The sequence below is a fragment of the Anopheles merus genome, chromosome 2R (genome assembly GCF_017562075.2).
Source record: "Anopheles merus strain MAF chromosome 2R, AmerM5.1, whole genome shotgun sequence".
NCBI classification, from domain to species: Eukaryota; Metazoa; Arthropoda; class Insecta; order Diptera; family Culicidae; genus Anopheles; species Anopheles merus.
In genome coordinates this window covers 25,360,093-25,378,649 of record NC_054082.1, presented here as the reverse complement: position 1 = coordinate 25,378,649, position 18,557 = coordinate 25,360,093, and the positions used below count along the sequence as shown (strand labels likewise).

At 45.3% G+C, this 18,557-nt stretch overlaps 2 protein-coding genes across 10 annotated transcripts; one reads left to right on the top strand and one right to left on the bottom strand.

The window, feature by feature from the left end:
* Nucleotides 1-189: 189 nt before the first annotated feature.
* On the top strand, nucleotides 190-16,530 carry LOC121588322 (lateral signaling target protein 2 homolog). Of its 9 annotated transcripts, none has more exons than XM_041906109.1 (4): nucleotides 190-328; nucleotides 2,794-3,011; nucleotides 14,835-15,452; nucleotides 15,534-16,530. In XM_041906109.1, the coding sequence occupies exons 2-4, from the start codon at nucleotides 3,003-3,005 to the stop codon at nucleotides 15,720-15,722; spliced, it is 816 nt and encodes a 271-aa protein (XP_041762043.1). In that variant the 5' UTR covers nucleotides 190-328; nucleotides 2,794-3,002; the 3' UTR covers nucleotides 15,723-16,530. The 9 variants fall into 9 exon arrangements, with proteins under 9 accessions (XP_041762043.1, XP_041762036.1, XP_041762040.1 ...); XM_041906102.1 differs by having other exon boundaries at nucleotides 2,705-3,011; XM_041906106.1 differs by lacking the exon at nucleotides 190-328 and adding an exon at nucleotides 534-666 and having other exon boundaries at nucleotides 2,705-3,011.
* Nucleotides 9,163-9,654, bottom strand: LOC121588324 (eggshell protein 2A-like). The gene has a single exon (XM_041906111.1). The coding sequence runs from the start codon at nucleotides 9,588-9,590 to the stop codon at nucleotides 9,216-9,218; it is 375 nt and encodes a 124-aa protein (XP_041762045.1). The 5' UTR covers nucleotides 9,591-9,654; the 3' UTR covers nucleotides 9,163-9,215.
* Nucleotides 16,531-18,557: the final 2,027 nt, after the last annotated feature.

Below are 18,557 nucleotides of genomic sequence, written 5' to 3'. Positions count from 1 at the left end.
GCCCGGCGCACAGACAGAATGAAAGCAAAAAGCGTACAAATTTAACGAACCAATCGAGCGGATGGCGTATAGGAGCAAACCAACAACAGCAACTACGAAAAAGAAACAAAAACCAATACACCACCCATCCACCAACAAGCAACAACTACGACGCTCCCGAAGACGCGCGCTCTCTCGAACGCATGGTGCGCGGTAATTAGAACCGCCAGCTACTGCGCCCGCGATGGAGCAAACACCATCGGGGCAGACGGACCATCATTTCGTTAGCGGCACCCGTCGAGGCAGGCCGCAGTTACTGAGTGTGCAGTGTTTAGCTTCGCACGCAGCCGTAGGTTTCCGTTGTCTATTTTCACTCCCCTCATAATCACCAGCACCCCTCTTCCCGTCGCCTTGCCCCAACGTCGTCGTTCGTGCGTTGCGTCGAGAAATTGAAGAAAATTCCGTCGGGAAGGAATCCAAGTGTGCGCGCACCATTTTCCACGGATATCGTGTACCGTCTGTTGTGCGTGCGTTTATGTGTGTGAAAGGTGCTCATTTCCTCCTGAATCTTTCCGGACGGCTGCCTGTTAGCGAATCGTACAGTAGCGCTGGCCCGTTTGACGCTGTGATCGAACGGAGCAAAATCGATCCGACAGAGCCGATTGGGGCGCGGATGTAACCTATCAGGTGAAACCTAATCATTCGCTCCGTGTGTGTGTTTTTGTGACTCTCCCTTCTGTTTTCCCACCGAGTAAACGATCGAGAAAGTGAAACGAATCGAGAAAAGTAAAATCATTAGACAGGTGTGTGTGTGTGTGTGTGTGTGTGCTTGTGTGTTTTTTGTTTTTGTTTTTTTTTTTGTATTTTCCATTTCTGTGTGAGTTTCGACCGTTACGTGAACCGCTTGTGCTGTTCCATTTTTTCTTCACGCCGTGCAAAACCGACGACCGGCCATTTGTGTTTCCCCTTTTCGCCCATGGTATGAGGGGTGGGGAGGGGAGTGAGTTCGATCCGGCCAAGTGTTTATTAAATTTGTCCCGAGCAGCATCGCGCAACCCCAACCCGTCCGTCCGGCGGGGGGGGGGGGGGGGGTAGGCGCGCGATTGTCGCAGTAGAGCGTGTGCGGTGAGTGAGCGTACAAACGCATCGTGCTGCCGCCGTCGCTACGAAGCATAAGCACAGTGGGTGAACGGCAGTAGGCCAGGCGGTTAAAAATAAACACCACACCACACCCTCACACGCAACCACAGCCCGGTAGGGAGGGAAGGGGTTGGTGCGACTCGCAGCCCGGCCAGGTAATGATGCTAGACGATGATGGGCGATGATAGCGCAATGATCTCGGCTTGCATGCCTAACGCAACTTCGCGCATCTATCGGACGTTGTGGTTCGGACGTGAGTGCGCACGCCTCACGCCTCAGTCCTCCAGTTGGCTGCGTCAAGTGGTGCAAAGAACGACATTGAAAAAACGGTGCATCACCGTGTGTGTGTGCGTGTTTGTGTGTGTGTGGTGTTGGTAGGTTTCAATGCTAGACGCGTTTCGCTGCCTACGATCGAGCGCGATCAATCATACGCACTAACCTCAAAAAGGCTGGTCCCAACACGGTTGTACGTACCATGTACGTGTAGTAAACTGCTGCAACTGTTTCACCGGCTAGTGGTTTTGTGTTTTTTCGCAACTTTTCGGTTTTCTTGTGGCGAAACCCGCTAATCAGTGATGGAGTAACGAGCGTACGCGCTAAAAGTAACGTGACGCAGCTAACACGAGGAAGTGTGGATACGACCACTGATTGCAGCAGTGACAAGTGTGTGTGTGTGTGTGTGTTTGTGGGTGTGTTTGTTTTTTTCTATTTGTTGTTATAGCGTGTTGAGTTGTTGAGGTGTGTTATCATATAACTTTCAATCCAAATGGCTCCATCCGGCACTTGAGGCTCTACTATCACAGCGTTGCTCAAGTGAGTGTTCCCTGAGCCCCCAAAAACACAAAGCAAAACCTCGAGTGTCCATTTCATTCGATACACCCTCTTCTTCCCCCAAGCGGGATCACCCACCGGAATGGTAATTCTATCCGCTAAGCTGGATAAGAAGCTTCCTTTCTAACAGCGCCTTTTTGCGTAATACTTCTCCAATTTTTTCGTGTTCCACAACCTTACCATCCCCCCCCCCCCCCCCCCCCCCATTCCCCTACAAATACAAACGGAAACAAAAACATTCCACAACACACACACACACCGTTTGGAGGATACAATGACGGTTCAACCCCAATGCCTCTGCGTTCTCGGCCAAACGGTGAGGAGCCGACCATGGAGGTCACGGAGTGAAATCGCGAAAATTGTGCTTTGACACAGAAAAACAAAAAAAAAACAACCTTCCTCCGTACCTCGAAATCATCGAAATTGCACCTCGCAGAATGTGCGTCATCTAACGCGGCTGTTTCGTTACCACCACCACCACCATCCCTTACCCCTCCCCGTATGGTTTCGGATTCCGCGAGTGTGTCTCGCACTAGTAGCAACAACAACAACAACACATACAACACCGGCTGAAGTAATCCAAACACGCGTCGAAGCGCTTGGAAGCCCATGCCGTTGCGCGGCCACCCAAGGAAAAGCTGAGAGATGTTCTTTCTGTTTTCTTCTGTCTTTGCTTTTCCATGGGGGCGAGCTATTTCCAACGTTTACGGCTGCAGTGGTATAATCTTATACATATCCTCCTTCAATCCACCAGCCTGAACCAGCGAGAGTGTCGTATCCGTTGATTGTGCCGTCAGTGCGCGTGTTTATGAGTGGCCTTTCAATTTGTTATCTAATGTGCAGGCGAGTGGTACAGGTTGCAGCGAGACAGATCCAGTAAAGTGTACTGCTGCTGTGTTTTGTCGCGGAACTGTTCTGTGCCAATCAACTTGTTGTGTGTGTGTGTTTGTGTGTTGAAAAAGTCATGCTTCCGGTCATCGGATTGCTAAACAACTGCTGATCTCACTCACTGATTGTCGCCGTCCGTAAACTTGACCATCGAACAGCGTTAAATGGATACGGTACGTACACAGAAGTTGATTTTATTTTGTACAGGGTGTCTCTAAGATGAGTTGGGTGTATAGAGGAATATTTTGAGTAGTACCCATCTTTAGTGCAACTAGTTTCAATATTTGAAGGATTGAAGGTCATTACGACATCGCAAATTTGCATTGTTATATTCGTTGAGCCATAAGCCGTTGCGCCAAGAAGAAACGCAGCGCGTTCCAAGTCGCTTTCATATGCAAACAGAGACGTTTTTCAACTGGCCAGCTGTCAAAAGTATGTAATTGCTGTTGAAAAGCATCTCACGATCGAGGAATGCTACAGTTCACATAGTTTACTCGAACACTCCTGTATTTCGGACCAAGGTTTTATGAGTGAAGTTGAGAGCTCGATCAAGAGAATGTGCTTAAAGCAGCATTTGATCTGTTAGACGGGTTTTCGATTTTCTACACGAGTTTAATAGACATGGTGAAATAATACACAATAAGATACAGTAATAAACTGTGATGAGAAGCTATCTTTGAATAACTTCATTTTTATTACAAAATTCTACTTCACTTACACCTTCCATTGCGAGCTGGAAATGATTGTTTACTGCCTTCTTCTCGTGAACTACCCTGTGTGCTAGTGTTCTCTACTTCCCTCTCTTGCCCTAATGACTCCTGTTAATAATTCAATTTATCACAAACGCTCCACACACCATCCTAAAGTCCGGTAGCACCGTGCATGTGAACACGTTAACACCATCCCGCACAGACACGTGTATGGGCCATCGACTGTTTGGTGGCAATGTGTTAGGTTTGCTTCGGAGAGTGTTTTCCCCAACCTGCTACGTGGCTGTTCCAATCATGCCCGCATAGCGCTGGAGGTGATACGGGCAATTAGTGAAGTGATATGGCTCGTTAGTTTCTATTCTTCAGCGAGCAAGCTGAAACTGAACAGTGAATCTTGTAAAAAGAAACACATCACTATTGGTGTTTGCATAATGCATGATCCTCTACTCAGTGGATATTCACCTCCGTTTTAATACACTAAATTCAATCAACAAGCAACACTGAACCCTTGGAATGCTTCAGCAGCTTATTGCATTAATTGCTGGAACACTTGCTCGCGTCCCGTTTATGACTCATAAGAACACGACTTTTTTTTTCACTTCACTCCATTTCTTATCTCGTAACGGATTTTTTCAATTAATTGAAATTTTAAATTTTCTGTTTAAAATGTTAGCAAACCGTTACCCGTAAAACCAGTGTGCTGATAAGACAGTATTCCAAAATCTCGTTTTTTTGATAGTACGTCCGGCTGTAACGGAGAGCAATCAATAGCTTGAAACTGGTGCCCAGCTGGTGTGTAATCTCAACAAACAACTGTCTGACGGTGAAACAAAAAATATTCTAAATCTTGATCATTGGATCACGTTTGTAATGGGTTTGAAGCAGAGAATATTTAATATTTATTTTCTTCAATATGCTTTGAATTTAGTCACCAGCTAGTGTTATGTAAACAGGAATGTGTCGATAAATACCTTCTACCATTTCGCGCTCTCCTCGCTAGAGTTGTCCTTCGCATCAGCACGTTGCTTCCCATTTCCTCGGCCATTATGCTTTCCATTCTTTTCGTGGCCTTTCTTCTTTCCTTTGCCGGGGCTACTGCTACGAGATGGTTGGTCGTTAGGTTCACTAACATGCTGCTCATATTTGGGTACTAGTTCCAGTGGTTTAATGGGCAGTGGCCTCGTTGCTGGTTGTCCAGGTCTTATAGGAATGTTCATGCGATTTACTACACTTGAGCTCTTTTCCGTGGTCAGTTCTTTGGGTGGAGTTTTAGGCAAGGTAATGACTGATAGTTTGTTGGTCTCAACATTCTCTGGTCCTTTTACGGCAACCGGTGGTCGGTACGGCAAAGCATTTGTTCCCGGAAGCGTGGCTTTTGGTTTGAAAGGCGGGAACGTTGCTAACCCAGTGTTACCTGGAGACAGTGAACGACGTACCCGATAGCGAGTGTACTCTTCAGAGCTTTCGGTAGAAGGTTTATCCTGCTCTTTCTTCACTTCAGATTTGGTTCCAGCCGTAGCTGCCGTTGCGAGAGATGCTAATAAGCCAAGAAGCAAGAAATCCTTTATAAGGGACAAAGCGATTGCTGGTGCACGGTACACGTTTATGCGACGGAAGTGGTAGGATAATTGAACGAATTGATAATATGCAGGCAGCAGGCTTGAAATAGAAGGCACATATGCAAATTTTCTTGCTTTCGAAAAAAAAAGTGTAATGACATGTAGCGACCTTGCCCGCTACGATCCGTTTTCGATAAGGCTACGTGTAGCTGCGGCTAAAGGGGCGGCCGTGAGAATAAATATTGCGGATAGTTGCGAGAGGAGAACGAGCGAACCAAAAAACCGAGAGAGCGAGCGATCGGACGAAGCGGTACGATGATCGAGCGGTTTTGCGGCGCGATGGCGAAAAAAAGACGCGGCACTTTGGTAACGGTTATCAGGTGGTTTGGTGGTGGTTTTGGCTCGTGCAATAAAGTTTTTAGTTGGTTTGGCGTAATACCAAATAAAAATAATTTAATAATTGGTTTAATTTTAAAAAGAAAGTAGTTAGTCGTTTCACACGAACGAAACTACCAAAACCTGAAGCAACAGAATTCTTATAGTTCCCATTGTGATAGACAAGGCACTGGAAGAATGGCTCACCGCAAGGCCTTTTATATACAAGCGTAAGATTGTAAAAATAATTGCCGCATTTGCAACCTTAAAACAACATGCATATTTGGCAGATTTGAAAACGATCAGTACATAACTAAATTACATTATAATGACTGCACTAAGCATGACCATCAGTATAAAAGACCATCGGAAAGCGATATAATTTATCATTTCGTGTTTACTATTTGAAACTATCCAAACCAACCCAACCCAGAACAATGAAGGCTACTCTGTTCTTCCTGGTCGTCGTCCTGTGCGCAGTGGCTCTGGCTGCTCCACCATCGGAACAGAAGCGGGGTGGAAAGGGAAAGTCCGAAGTACAGGGCAAGGGCAAGGGCAACCGACAGGACGAGTCGGGATCGATGGAAGACGGACAGCAGGGTGGTAGCTCGGAGGAGAGCCAAGGTGGAAAGGGCGGAAAGGGTGGAAAGGGCGGCAAGGGCGGAAAGAGTGGCAAGGGAGGAAAGGGCGGTATGGATCGTGAGATGGAAAGCTCGCCGCGCCGCATGGAGAGCCCGAAAGGAAAGGGAAAGCAGGAGCAGCAGAAGGAACACGGCAAGGGCCGTGAGAATGGCAAGGGCAAGAAGAACTAAGGTGACGATTGGTTCGAGCGATGGTTGAACAATAAAGCATCTTGAAAACAAAACAAAAAGACTTACGTGTGCAGAGTATGAGGAACGCAATCCGAACAAACGCAAAAACGTTTCCATAAATGTTGGTGATATGTACATGGAAGGTTGTTGATATAACCGACCTTCGACGATATGATCCTTGGTATCTGTAATATAATGTTCCCTCTATGTATAGGTAGGTCTCCTCTGTTCAATTTAGATTTGATATATTTATAATCTTTTTCGGAGTATTTCTGTACTAAACTGCTATCTTCTCGTCGAAATTGCATGCTATGTTAGATAGATTCCACCAAAACTAGATCCCAACGGTCAAGTTTTGATTGATCAAGCGGGCCGACTTTTTGCTCATGAATCATGATGGTGATCATGGCAACGAAGAACGAATAAAAAATATTATTTGTATATGTTGTACCCTACCAACAAAGGTAAGTTTGTTATACCTCGCGAAGCTCACGAAATAAGAATATATTCTTTGACTACTATATACTATATTAGATATACTAAGTAGCATATCATCAGAAATTCAAGTGGTCTGAGGACTAGCGTTATATTTTTATTATTTCTGTTTTGTTCAAAATATCTATTTTTTTTCTACATTTTCAATAAGATGAGAGTTATCTAATAGCATTTGATCCTTTTGGCATACTTGCGTGACGATTTAATACATAATGCCACATCAACAACCGTGATGTTAGTATGTTTGTGAGGAGCTCTCTGTTGTTGGCCTACTCACAATAGAGCACGTCGTCGTGACATGGCCAACAACATAGTAAACAATTTCAGAGTTTTGAGTTATAACATACAAATGGAGTAATGGAATTATTTAAAAAAAAAAAAAACAATAATTTTCTCACCACTCTTTAGAGGAAGTTCTCATTGAAAATAATATTAACCTCATTTTATACAAATAAATAAATAAATATTTCACTGTTTTCTCAAATAACTACAAAGGTATATTTGTTTAGCTATAATGTATCATTTTATTTCCGTATGTTCCGTTCAGTTCTTTCCCTTGCCCTTTCCGTGCTCCTTGGCCTTCTCCTGGCCCTTTCCTCCATTCTGAGCATGGGCACGACCAGCCTCAGCACGGGATGCAGCGTCGCCCTTCTCCTGTCCCTTGCCCTTGCCGTTTCCAACGCCTACTTTCGAGCCATCGGCAGCTCCAGCGGAAGCTTGTTCCTTTCCTTTGCCCTTGCCCTGTCCCTTACCATGCTGCTCACTGTTGTTCGCAGAGATAGCCACGACGCACAGAACGACGACCAGGAAGAACAGAGTAGCCTTCATTTTTGTGGGTTGAGTTGGGTTGGTGAGCTGGGTAGGGTGGTTGGATAAACTGCTGGTAGCTGAGCTGGTTGAGCTGTTTCGAGGCTAGTTCATCGATATTTATAGTCAACCAACATGATCGTTAGTGAGAATAATGCCCGTGTTAAGCTATTAAATTGCGATCAAGAAAATTGTAACTGAATATTGTTCAACGACAAACAGCGATGACCACATTGACTCAAAATGATAAATAATGGCGTAATACCACTTAATAGATCATAATGTCAATAGATTGATCCAATTTCTAAGCTCTTCATACTTGATTGATTATGTTTGCAAATAGTTCGTAGAAGATCTTTAACATACGACATATTCGTCTTATTATCATGACTTCTTACATTGTCTGATCAGCTGCTGATTCCTTTCGACGATCTGTCCTGCATTATTCCTGGTTCACAGGTACCGAAACAAAAACAAAACCTATATGCCACATGGTAGTCTTTCCACGCATTTTTAGCTGCTAAATCCAACAAATCCTCATAACTAATAAAACACTAATATTCTTTTTGTTAAAACCCACTTTGGGAATCCCGGCCAAACTGATACGGTTAATTAGACTATGACCAACATCATTTGCCAGGTGAAATTGATGGAAAACTCTCAAGGCTTGTTGCTACCACCAAAGATCTGCACCAGGGGGACGGGCTTGCCTATCTCCTATTCAACTTGGCGCTAGAGTCTATGAGTCAACCGAGATCCTGGCATACACTGAGGATATAGACATCAATGATGTGCGGTACTCCTATGTAGCAGAAGCCTAATGGATCTAGCTGGCGGCAGAAAATCTCGGATTTCAGATAAACTAGGCAAATACCAAACTGATGGTGAGAACATCAGCGGCCCTACCAATAACAAATCCAACCCTACATAGGCGTGACATACAGATAGGTGAACGCACTTTTAAAGTCAGCCCAGAATTCACCTATCTCGGGTCAAAGGTCAGCAACGAAAATAGCGTTATAGCTGAGTTGCGCGCAAGGATGCTGGCTGCCAACCGGTCTTTCTACGGCTCGAGAAATCAGTTCACCTCAAAGAACCTAAGACATGGACACCCTCCAAATCTGACCCTCTTAGCCGCATTAGAGCGCAAGATGCTCAGAAGGATTCTTGGCCCCGTATATGTGGAAGGACAATGGAGGAGCTGTTATAACGACGAGCTATACGAGATGTACGGCAACCTCACTGTCGTGCAGCGTATCAAGCTCGCCAGGCTCCGGTGGGCTGGCCATGTTGTCTGCAAGAACAGAGGAGGCGTGGTAGGCCCAAATGAGGGTCGCAAGATGGCGTTGCGGCGTCCACCATTAAGGCCGAGATAACTGAGCCAGGTCAAGATTGCAAATTGGTTGTAGCGCCGGATAAGTAAGATCATTACAAATACCAACGATCATATCGTCGAAGGTCAGTTATATCAACAACCTTCCAAGTAAATATCAACAACATTTATGGAAACGTTTTTGCGTTTGTTCGGATTGTGTACCTCGTACTCTGCATACATAAGTCTTTTTGTTTTGTTTTCAAGATGCTTTATTGTTCAACCATCGCTCGAACCAATCGTCACCTTAGTTCTTCTTGCCCTTGCCATTTTCACGGCCCTTGCCGTGTTCCTTCTGCTGCTCCTGTTTTCCCTTTCCTTTCGGGTTCACCATGCGGCGCGGCGAGCTTTCCATCTCACGATCCATACCGCCCTTTCCTCCCTTGCCGCCCTTTCCGCCCTTTCCACCCTTTCCACTCTTTTCACTCTTTCCACCTTGGCTCTCCTCCGAGCTACCACCCTGCTGTCCGTCCTCCATCGATCCCGACTCGTCCTGTCGGTTGCCCTTGCCCTTGCCCTGTACTTCGGACTTTCCCTTTCCACCCCGCTTCTGTTCGGATGGTGGAGCAGCCAGAGCCACTGCGCACAGGACGACGACCAGGAAGAACAGAGTAGCCTTCATTGTTGGTTCGACAGGGTTGGATTGGTTGGTTGGAGCTAGGTTGGCTGGTTGGTTAAGCTGCTGGTAGCTGAGCTGGTTGTGCTGTTTCGAGGGTTGTTCATCGGTATTTATAGTCAACCAATATGATCGTCACAAATAACATTACAATATCATACGTGCAAAGCTATTAAACTGCGATTAAGAAAATGGATACTGAAGGCAATAAATTAACAAGTCAGGGTGAACAAATAGGTTGAAATCAAGAATTAATGATCTGGCACATGACCATATTAGATTTCATTCCGATTATTATCATAAAACAAAACGATCGTTAAGAAATCATGTACTTTCCATCATCTGTTGTTTTCAATCTCAACAAGTTGATGGAACTTCTCATCATCAGGTGATCATATATCTTCTTCTTTTGGCTCGACAACCGTTGTCGGTCTAGGCCTGCCTGTATCACTTGTGGAGTTGGCATTCAATGACTTTCAGATTACCCCCCATAGCATGATAGTCAGTCCTACGTATGACGTATGACGTATTGACGACTGTACCATGAGGCCGGCCTGTTGATTAAAGTTATACAGAGTATTACATAGTATTACATAGTATTACTTTACTAAACTGTAATCTTCTCAGATCCGAGACTTTCTAAAAATTGCATGTTCATAGATTCCACCAAAAATACATCGCAAACTTCACCGATAAGCGATACAAAGTCTTCGCCAGATTCTTTGTTGATTATGTTTATATTTGCTACACTAATAACTGCCATATTCCGATTCATGATACCATGCTCCGAAGTGTATGAAGAATAAAGGTTATGATGTAAAATTTAATAATGTTCAATAGAAAGCTACAATGCTTAAAATCTCACTATTTCTGCTACATGGTGCCGTTTGTGCATACTTCAGATTAAATTATCCCATTCCCAGTGAAACATGTAACATACTTATTCATGAGCAAACGGCAGAAGCCATAGGCCCTCTTTCTCTTAATCGTACTGTAACATCTTGTTTGTACTATCATACCACGCAAAATCAAAGCTAGTGATATTCAAATGTTTGAGGCGATTTCCATAGGATTCCCTCTTAAGTATCATTTTCTTTCAATCAGCTCACATGTATTTTGCTGTGTTATCAAATAACTACAAAGGTATGTTTGTTTAGCTATAATGTATCATTTTATTTCCGTATGTTCCGTTCAGTTCTTTCCCTTGCCCTTTCCGTGCTCCTTGGCCTTCTCCTGGCCCTTTCCTCCATTCTGAGCATGGGCACGGCCAGCCTCAGCACGGGATGCAGCGTCGCCCTTCTCCTGTCCCTTGCCCTTGCCGTTGCCAACGCCTACTTTCGAGCCATCGGCAGCTCCAGCGGAAGCTTGTTCCTTTCCTTTGCCCTTGCCCTGTCCCTTACCATGCTGCTCACTGTGGTTGGCAGAGATAGCCACGACGCACAGGACGACGACCAGGAAGAACAGAGTAGCCTTCATTGTTGTGGGTTGAGTTGGGTTGGTGAGCTGGGTAGGGTGGTTGGTTAAGCTGCTGGTAGCTGGGCTGGTTGTGTTGTTTCGAGGGTTGTTCATCGATATTTATAGTCAACCAACATGATCGTTAGTGAGAATAATGCCCGTGTTAAGCTATTAAATTGCGATCAAGAAAATTGTAACTGAATATTGTTCAACGACAAACAGCGATGACCACATTGACTCAAAATGATAAATAATGTCGTAATACCACTTAATAGATCATAATGTCAATAGATTGATCCAATTTCTAAGCTCTTCATACTTGATTAATTATGTTTGCAAATAGTTCGTAGAAGATCTTTAACATACGACATATTCGTCTTATTATCATGACTTCTTACATTGTCTGATCAGCTGCTGATTCCTTTCGACGATCTGTCCTGCATTATTCCTGGTTCACAGGTACCGAAACAAAAACAAAACCTATATGCCACATGGTAGTCTTTCCACGCATTTTTAGCTGCTAAATCAAACAAACCCTCATAACTAACAAAACACTAATATTCGTTTTGTTGAAAACCACTTTGGGAATCCCGGCCAAACTGATACGGTTAGTTAGAATGACTATGACCAACATCACTTGCCAGGTGAAATTGATGGAAAACTCTCAAGGCTTGTTGCTACCACCAAAGATCTGCACCTGGGGGACGGGCTTGCCTATCTCCTATACAACTTGGCGCTAGAGTCTATGAGTCAACCCAGATCCTGGCATACACTGATGATATAGACATCAATGATGTGCGGTACTCCTATGTAGCAGAAGCCTAAGGGTTCGAGCAGGCGGCAGAAAATCTCGGATTTCAGATAAACTAGACAAATACCAAACTGATGGTGAGAACATCAGCGGCCCTACCAATAACAAATCCAACCCTACATAGGCGTGACATACAGATAGGTGAACGCACTTTTAAAGTCAGCCCAGAATTCACCTATCTCGGGTCAAAGGTCAGCAACGAAAATAGCGTTATAGCTGAGTTGCGCGCAAGGATGCTGGCTGCCAACCGGTCTTTCTACGGCTCGAGAAATCAGTTCACCTCAAAGAACCTAAGACATGGACACCCTCCAAATCTGACCCTCTTAGCCGCATTAGAGCGCAAGATGCTCAGAAGGATTCTTGGCCCCGTATATGTGGAAGGACAATGGAGGAGCTGTTATAACGACGAGCTATACGAGATGTACGGCAACCTCACTGTCGTGCAGCGTATCAAGCTCGCCAGGCTCCGGTGGGCTGGCCATGTTGTCTGCAAGAACAGAGGAGGCGTGGTAGGCCCAAATGAGGTTTGCAAGATGGCGTTGCGGCGTCCACCATTAAGGCCTAGATAACCGAATGGTAAACGAAAGCGCAAGACTATGGGCAGCTTTGGAAACTCCTGAGTTAGGCCAAGACCGCAAAGTGGTTGTAGCGCCGGATAAGTAAGATCATTACAAATACCAACGATCATATCATCGAAGGTCGGTTATATCAACAACCTTCCAAGTAAATATCAACAACATTTATGGAAACGTGTTTGCGTTTGTTCGGATTGCGTAACTCACACTCTGCACACGTAAGTCTTTTTGTTTTGTTTTCAAGATGCTTTATTGTTCAACCATCGCTCGAACCAATCATCACCTTAGTTCTTCTTGCCCTTGCCGTTTTCACGGCCCTTGCCGTGTTCCTTCTGCTGCTCCTGCTTTCCCTTTCCTTTCGGGTTCACCATGCGGCGCGGCGAGCTTTCCATCTCACGATCCATACCGCCCTTTCCTCCCTTGCCGCCCTTTCCGCCCTTTCCACCCTTTCCGCCCTTTCCACCATGACTCTCCTCCGAGCTACCACCCTGCTGTCCGTCTTCCATCGATCCCGACTCGTCCTGTCGGTTGCCCTTGCCCTTGCCCTGTACTTCGGACTTTCCCTTTCCACCCCGCTTCTGTTCGGATGGTGGAGCAGCCAGAGCCACTGCGCACAGGACGACGACCAGGAAGAACAGAGTAGCCTTCATTGTTGGTTCGACAGGGTTGGATTGGTTGGTTGGAGCTAGGTTGGCTGGTTGGTTAAGCTGCTGGTAGCTGAGCTGGTTGTGCTGTTTCGAGGGTTGTTCATCGGTATTTATAGTCAACCAATATGATCGTCACAAATAACATTACAATATCATACGTGCAAAGCTATTAAACTGCGATTAAGAAAATGGATACTGAAGGCAATAAATTAACAAGTCAGGGTGAACAAATAGGTTGAAATCAAGAATTAATGATCTGGCACATGACCATATTAGATTTCATTCCGATTATTATCATAAAACAAAACGATCGTTAAGAAATCATGTACTTTCCATCATCTGTTGTTTTCAATCTCAACAAGTTGATGGAACTTCTCATCATCAGGTGATCATATATCTTCTTCTTTTGGCTCGACAACCGTTGTCGGTCTAGGCCTGCCTGTATCACTTGTGGAGTTGGCATTCAATGACTTTCAGATTACCCCCCATAGCATGATAGTCAGTCCTACGTATGACGTATGACGTATTGACGACTGTACCATGAGGCCGGCCTGTTGATTAAAGTTATACAGAGTATTACATAGTATTACATAGTATTACTTTACTAAACTGTAATCTTCTCAGATCCGAGACTTTCTAAAAATTGCATGTTCATAGATTCCACCAAAAATACATCGCAAACTTCACCGATAAGCGATACAAAGTCTTCGCCAGATTCTTTGTTGATTATGTTTATATTTGCTACACTAATAACTGCCATATTCCGATTCATGATACCATGCTCCGAAGTGTATGAAGAATAAAGGTTATGGTGTAAAATTTAATAATGTTCAATAGAAAGCTACAATGCTTAAAATCTCACTATTTCTGCTACATAGTGCCGTTTGTGCATACTTCAGATTAAATTATCCCATTCCCAGTGAAACATGTAACATACTTATTCATGAGCAAACGGCAGAAGCCATAGGCCCTCGTACTGTAACATCTTGTTTGTACTATCATACCATGCAAAATCAAAGCTGGTGATATTCAAATGTTTGAGGCGATTTCCATAGGATACCCTCATTGGTATCATTTTCTTTCAATCAGCTCACATGTATTGTTTTGCTGTGTTATCAAATAACTACAAAGGTATGTTTGTTTAGCTATAATGTATCATTTTATTTCCGTATGTTCCGTTCAGTTCTTTCCCTTGCCCTTTCCGTGCTCCTTGGCCTTCTCCTGGCCCTTTCCTCCATTCTGAGCATGGGCACGGCCAGCCTCAGCACGGGATGCAGCGTCGCCCTTCTCCTGTCCCTTGCCCTTGCCGTTGCCAACGCCTACTTTCGAGCCATCGGCAGCTCCAGCGGAAGCTTGTTCCTTTCCTTTGCCCTTGCCCTGTCCCTTACCATGCTGCTCACTGTTGTTCGCAGAGATAGCCACGACGCACAGGACGACGATCAGGAAGAACAGAGTAGCCTTCATTGTTGTGGGTTGGGTTGGGTTTGGTTAGATGTTTCGAACAAGAGCAGTTGACGGTAGTGGGCAGACTTGCTGTATGACTGTGGTACGAGTGATTCCATGCCTTTATACCTGAGATACGTAACCAGTGCGCCTATTAAATACTCATAAACTTTTGAGAATGAATACACATTGATGATTGCATCTGTCCTGATCTAGTAAAATTGTGCTTCTTCCAACACTTCTACCAGTTGTGATACAGTTTTACACCTTCTTTGACTTGTTTCTTCCGCTTCTCTTTACCCTCCCCATATACACACAGATGAACCCCGTGGACGAACGGCTACCAAAGCTAGAGTTTACGCTTTCTACGGACGAAGAAAATGCGCTCACCCTGTACGAGGAGCTCGAGCAGACGGACATCAACCCGACCAACCTCAACGTCAACTGCTGCTGCGGTCTGTTGCGCACCTCGCCGTTCCACCAGCCAAAATCTTCCACCTCCAGCCCTACCGGCCGGCGCCAGCTAGACGATGCACAAAGCGTACATCATCGCCATCACCATCATCACCACCAGCAGCAACAGCAGCATTCCCAGGACACCGATCCGAACGTTCACGTTTCGACCAGCGACGAGGACTACCGGTGCGACAACACACTGTCCGACAGATGGCGGGACAGCGTGACGCGTCGCAACGAGCGGTACCGCACGTTCGGGCTGCTCGAGTCCAGCATACTGAACAGCTTCCAGCTGCAAAACTTTCGCCGCAAGACGCCCAGCGTGTTCGACTCGTCCAGCTCCTCGGGGCAGACGAGCTGCAGCTCGACCGCATCGAGCATGATCGACGACATTTCGGACAAGATCGAGGAGATCGGCAAGCTCGACACGAACATCCACTCGCTCATGTACAAATCGGTCGAGCTGCATAATGACATACTGGTAAGCAGGGTCCGTGGGATTACAATATTTGCCCCAAACGCTAAAACCCCCATTTTGTTCGCCATTCCTCCATTCCTGCAGTCCTTGGAGGCGACAACTAACCGCCTGATTGCCGACGCGAAGAAACTCTCAGACGATCTGGACGATGTACGATTCCTGGACGAGCTGATCGCCATCCTGAACGGCGACATCGGTCCGGTGATACATCGCGAATGGCCCTACAAAATCGACACCGACGCACCGATCGAAGAAGGCACCCCGGTCACCTAACCTGCCCGGATTCGTTTGCCAATCTCGGCACACGCCTAATGCGCCGTGCGTGCGTGTGCCGCTTGTGCTGGAGAAGCCGTCGCCATCGTTCCCAGCTGTTTTCAGTACGCGCCGGTCCGGCCAGTCCTATTATACCTTATTACACTCCGATAGATCCTCGTGACTGCATGTCGGCGGCTTTGTAGTGCCTCGGCGGTGGTTCAAAAGACACGCGAACGAACGCAATGGCACATACAAAGAACGAACGGAGAACCCCCAAATCGATAGCATATCTAACATTGCAACTTCTTGCTAAGTGCGTACCGTGCACTGCTCCATTGTCCAGCATAGCCAGCGACAAGCGCTGAGACACACCAAGCAAATGTCCTCGTCCTCGACGATAATTGGCTTACGGGCCATGTTGGAATACAGTACCTTTCCCTCTTCCCTTCCGACATATCCAATATTCGATTTAACGCTTCCGGGAACAGCACCGATTTTGTTGCTGTACCGCGCGCTGCGTGCCCCCGTTGCTTGGCCCGTTTCAACGCTGCCGCTTCTTAGCCAGCATAATTATAGGCAGAAAATGTAAGACCATCAGCCTAAAAGTGTCACCGCATTGGAAGTGTCCCCTGCGAGGTCAATCACTTCGCGTCATTTGTCGCAGTGGCGGGCGGGTTTTAAACTACGCTAACGAGCATCATTAGGGGAGCGAGGGGGGAGGGGGGGAGGGTGGTTTTAGATTAGAAAATTATACGTAAGTTAAACTACTCCGAACACTGTGTAGGTTGTACAATAAATGATCCAATTGTGATAACTAGTAAAAAAAGCCTGCAAGCATTCGATTTTTTTTCTTATTTCTTTTTCGTTGGCGAAAGTGAGCTGCAACACGTGGGAATAATTTGAGTTTCATATTATCAATATTTGAAGGTCGGATGGCTTATTTAAAGCTCATTTCGTGAAATTTAAGTGAGTTAACGTTGCAAGCAAAACGTGGAATAGATTGAGCTAGTTTTAAATAAGTTGCAAAATAATGTTTCACGCTTTGATGACGTTTTCTTGTGTGTATCTGTCGTATTGTCATATAGCATATTAAAGATTTATCTAATCTAGATTTAGCCTAATTTTATATCGCTGCAATTTAAAATGCTAATTTAATATAAATCTAAATTTTCAAATTATATGACCTTAACGGATTAATGGTTCATGGCTCATTATCATAGCAATTGATTGTAACCTCTGAAAAGCTTATTAAGGAAAAATGTGCGTTAAACCAATTTATTTTAAATGTGTTTTTGCATTAGATAGTTGAAACTGTACGTTTCCCTTCATTTACTTTTTTTATCATTTAATGATTGACTTGTTTTCTTAAGCAGAGTTAAACGTACATCGCATGACATTTTAAACATTTTAAAGTCACACGTGAAAAATACAATCCTTTTCAACGAATGATTTAACTTCCCGCAACAACAAAACAAAAAAAAAACAAATCAATCTCCCAGAAATCGGGCCAGCCTTAGGGGAGAGCCGAATCAATTTGTCTCCAAAATCGAAAATCGAAAAAAAAGATTTGCTTTCCGCGACATTCCACCCACAATTCGCGTGCGGTCATAACTTTTGTCATTGACTTCCTTTAGTTTTATGCAAGCATCGAACAAACGTGACCGTGCGGGCCGGTGTATGAGCGCCATCCGCCAAGCATAATCACGCCATTGAACTTGCCCCGTACAAACTACCCCACATGCACACACACACACACTCGTAGTACGTAGTCCAATACATCCCCATACACCTTCAAGTCGAATCGGCCGAGTAGGCTTTGATCGGGTCTGCCGGGTGTTCCCTGTCACAGCTGCTCCCATAAGCGGGGTGGGACACCGATTGCACCAAACGGTCGCATATGAATTTATGCACAGTACGATCGAGAACTGACACATTGAGCAAATAAAAAAAATAGGGACAATCGGGGTTCGGGGTCCTTTACCGCATTTCAAGTTGTTTTTTCTCTCTCTTTCTCTCTCTCTCTCTCTCTCTCTCTCTCTCTCTCTCTCTCTCTCTCTCTCTCTCTTTGCTTGGTTTCATTTTTGTCATCATTCCAATGCTTTCCCGGCGTAAAGCGTTGCCTCCAAAACCCAGCACCAGAAATGCAAATCAACTACCCCGTCAGCTTCTGAACGCCTTCCTCAACCTTTTCACCGTACATTGCCTCAAAACAAAACACACACACACAAAGTGAGCAATTGGCGCGTGGTATGGGGAATTGGGGGGAAAGTTTTGCAACATTTTATTAACTTGCTCTGCCCCGTGAACCGGTCGGCTCCGTTCTGTACTGCTGCACACACGCGCGCTTTATACTTAATTACTCGAGCAGTGCCCTTTTCTAGAGCACCAGTCCATCACTTAGTCCACTTCACCTGCTCCTTGCGAAAGGAAAATAGGGAGGTGAAGCTCACTCATCCACCCACCCACACACACACACACACACACACACACACTTCATGCCATTCTATTATGTGATTGCGAACTTTAGCGTTCGTTAACCTGGGGGCTATGAGTGGGTGTTGGTTTTTTTAGTACATTCACTTCCGGCTTCAGGTTGCATTCCTTTGTGTATCGAGCCTGACTGGTGCAAACGTTGTACGTTTGCCGTTCCGAGGACTAGTTCGACCCACGGCGCTGCATAGCCAATGATGAACCGATGATGGGTCGGGTTGGTGAGTTGCTCGATTTGCTATCATTCTTTTGGGAGGGTGAATAAAAAAGGCCAGCAAAAGGATGCATTTTACCGTGGGAATAGGGGAGGAAATGGTACCAATCATGTTTTAATTAGGGTGTGACATTGTTATACATTTGGAG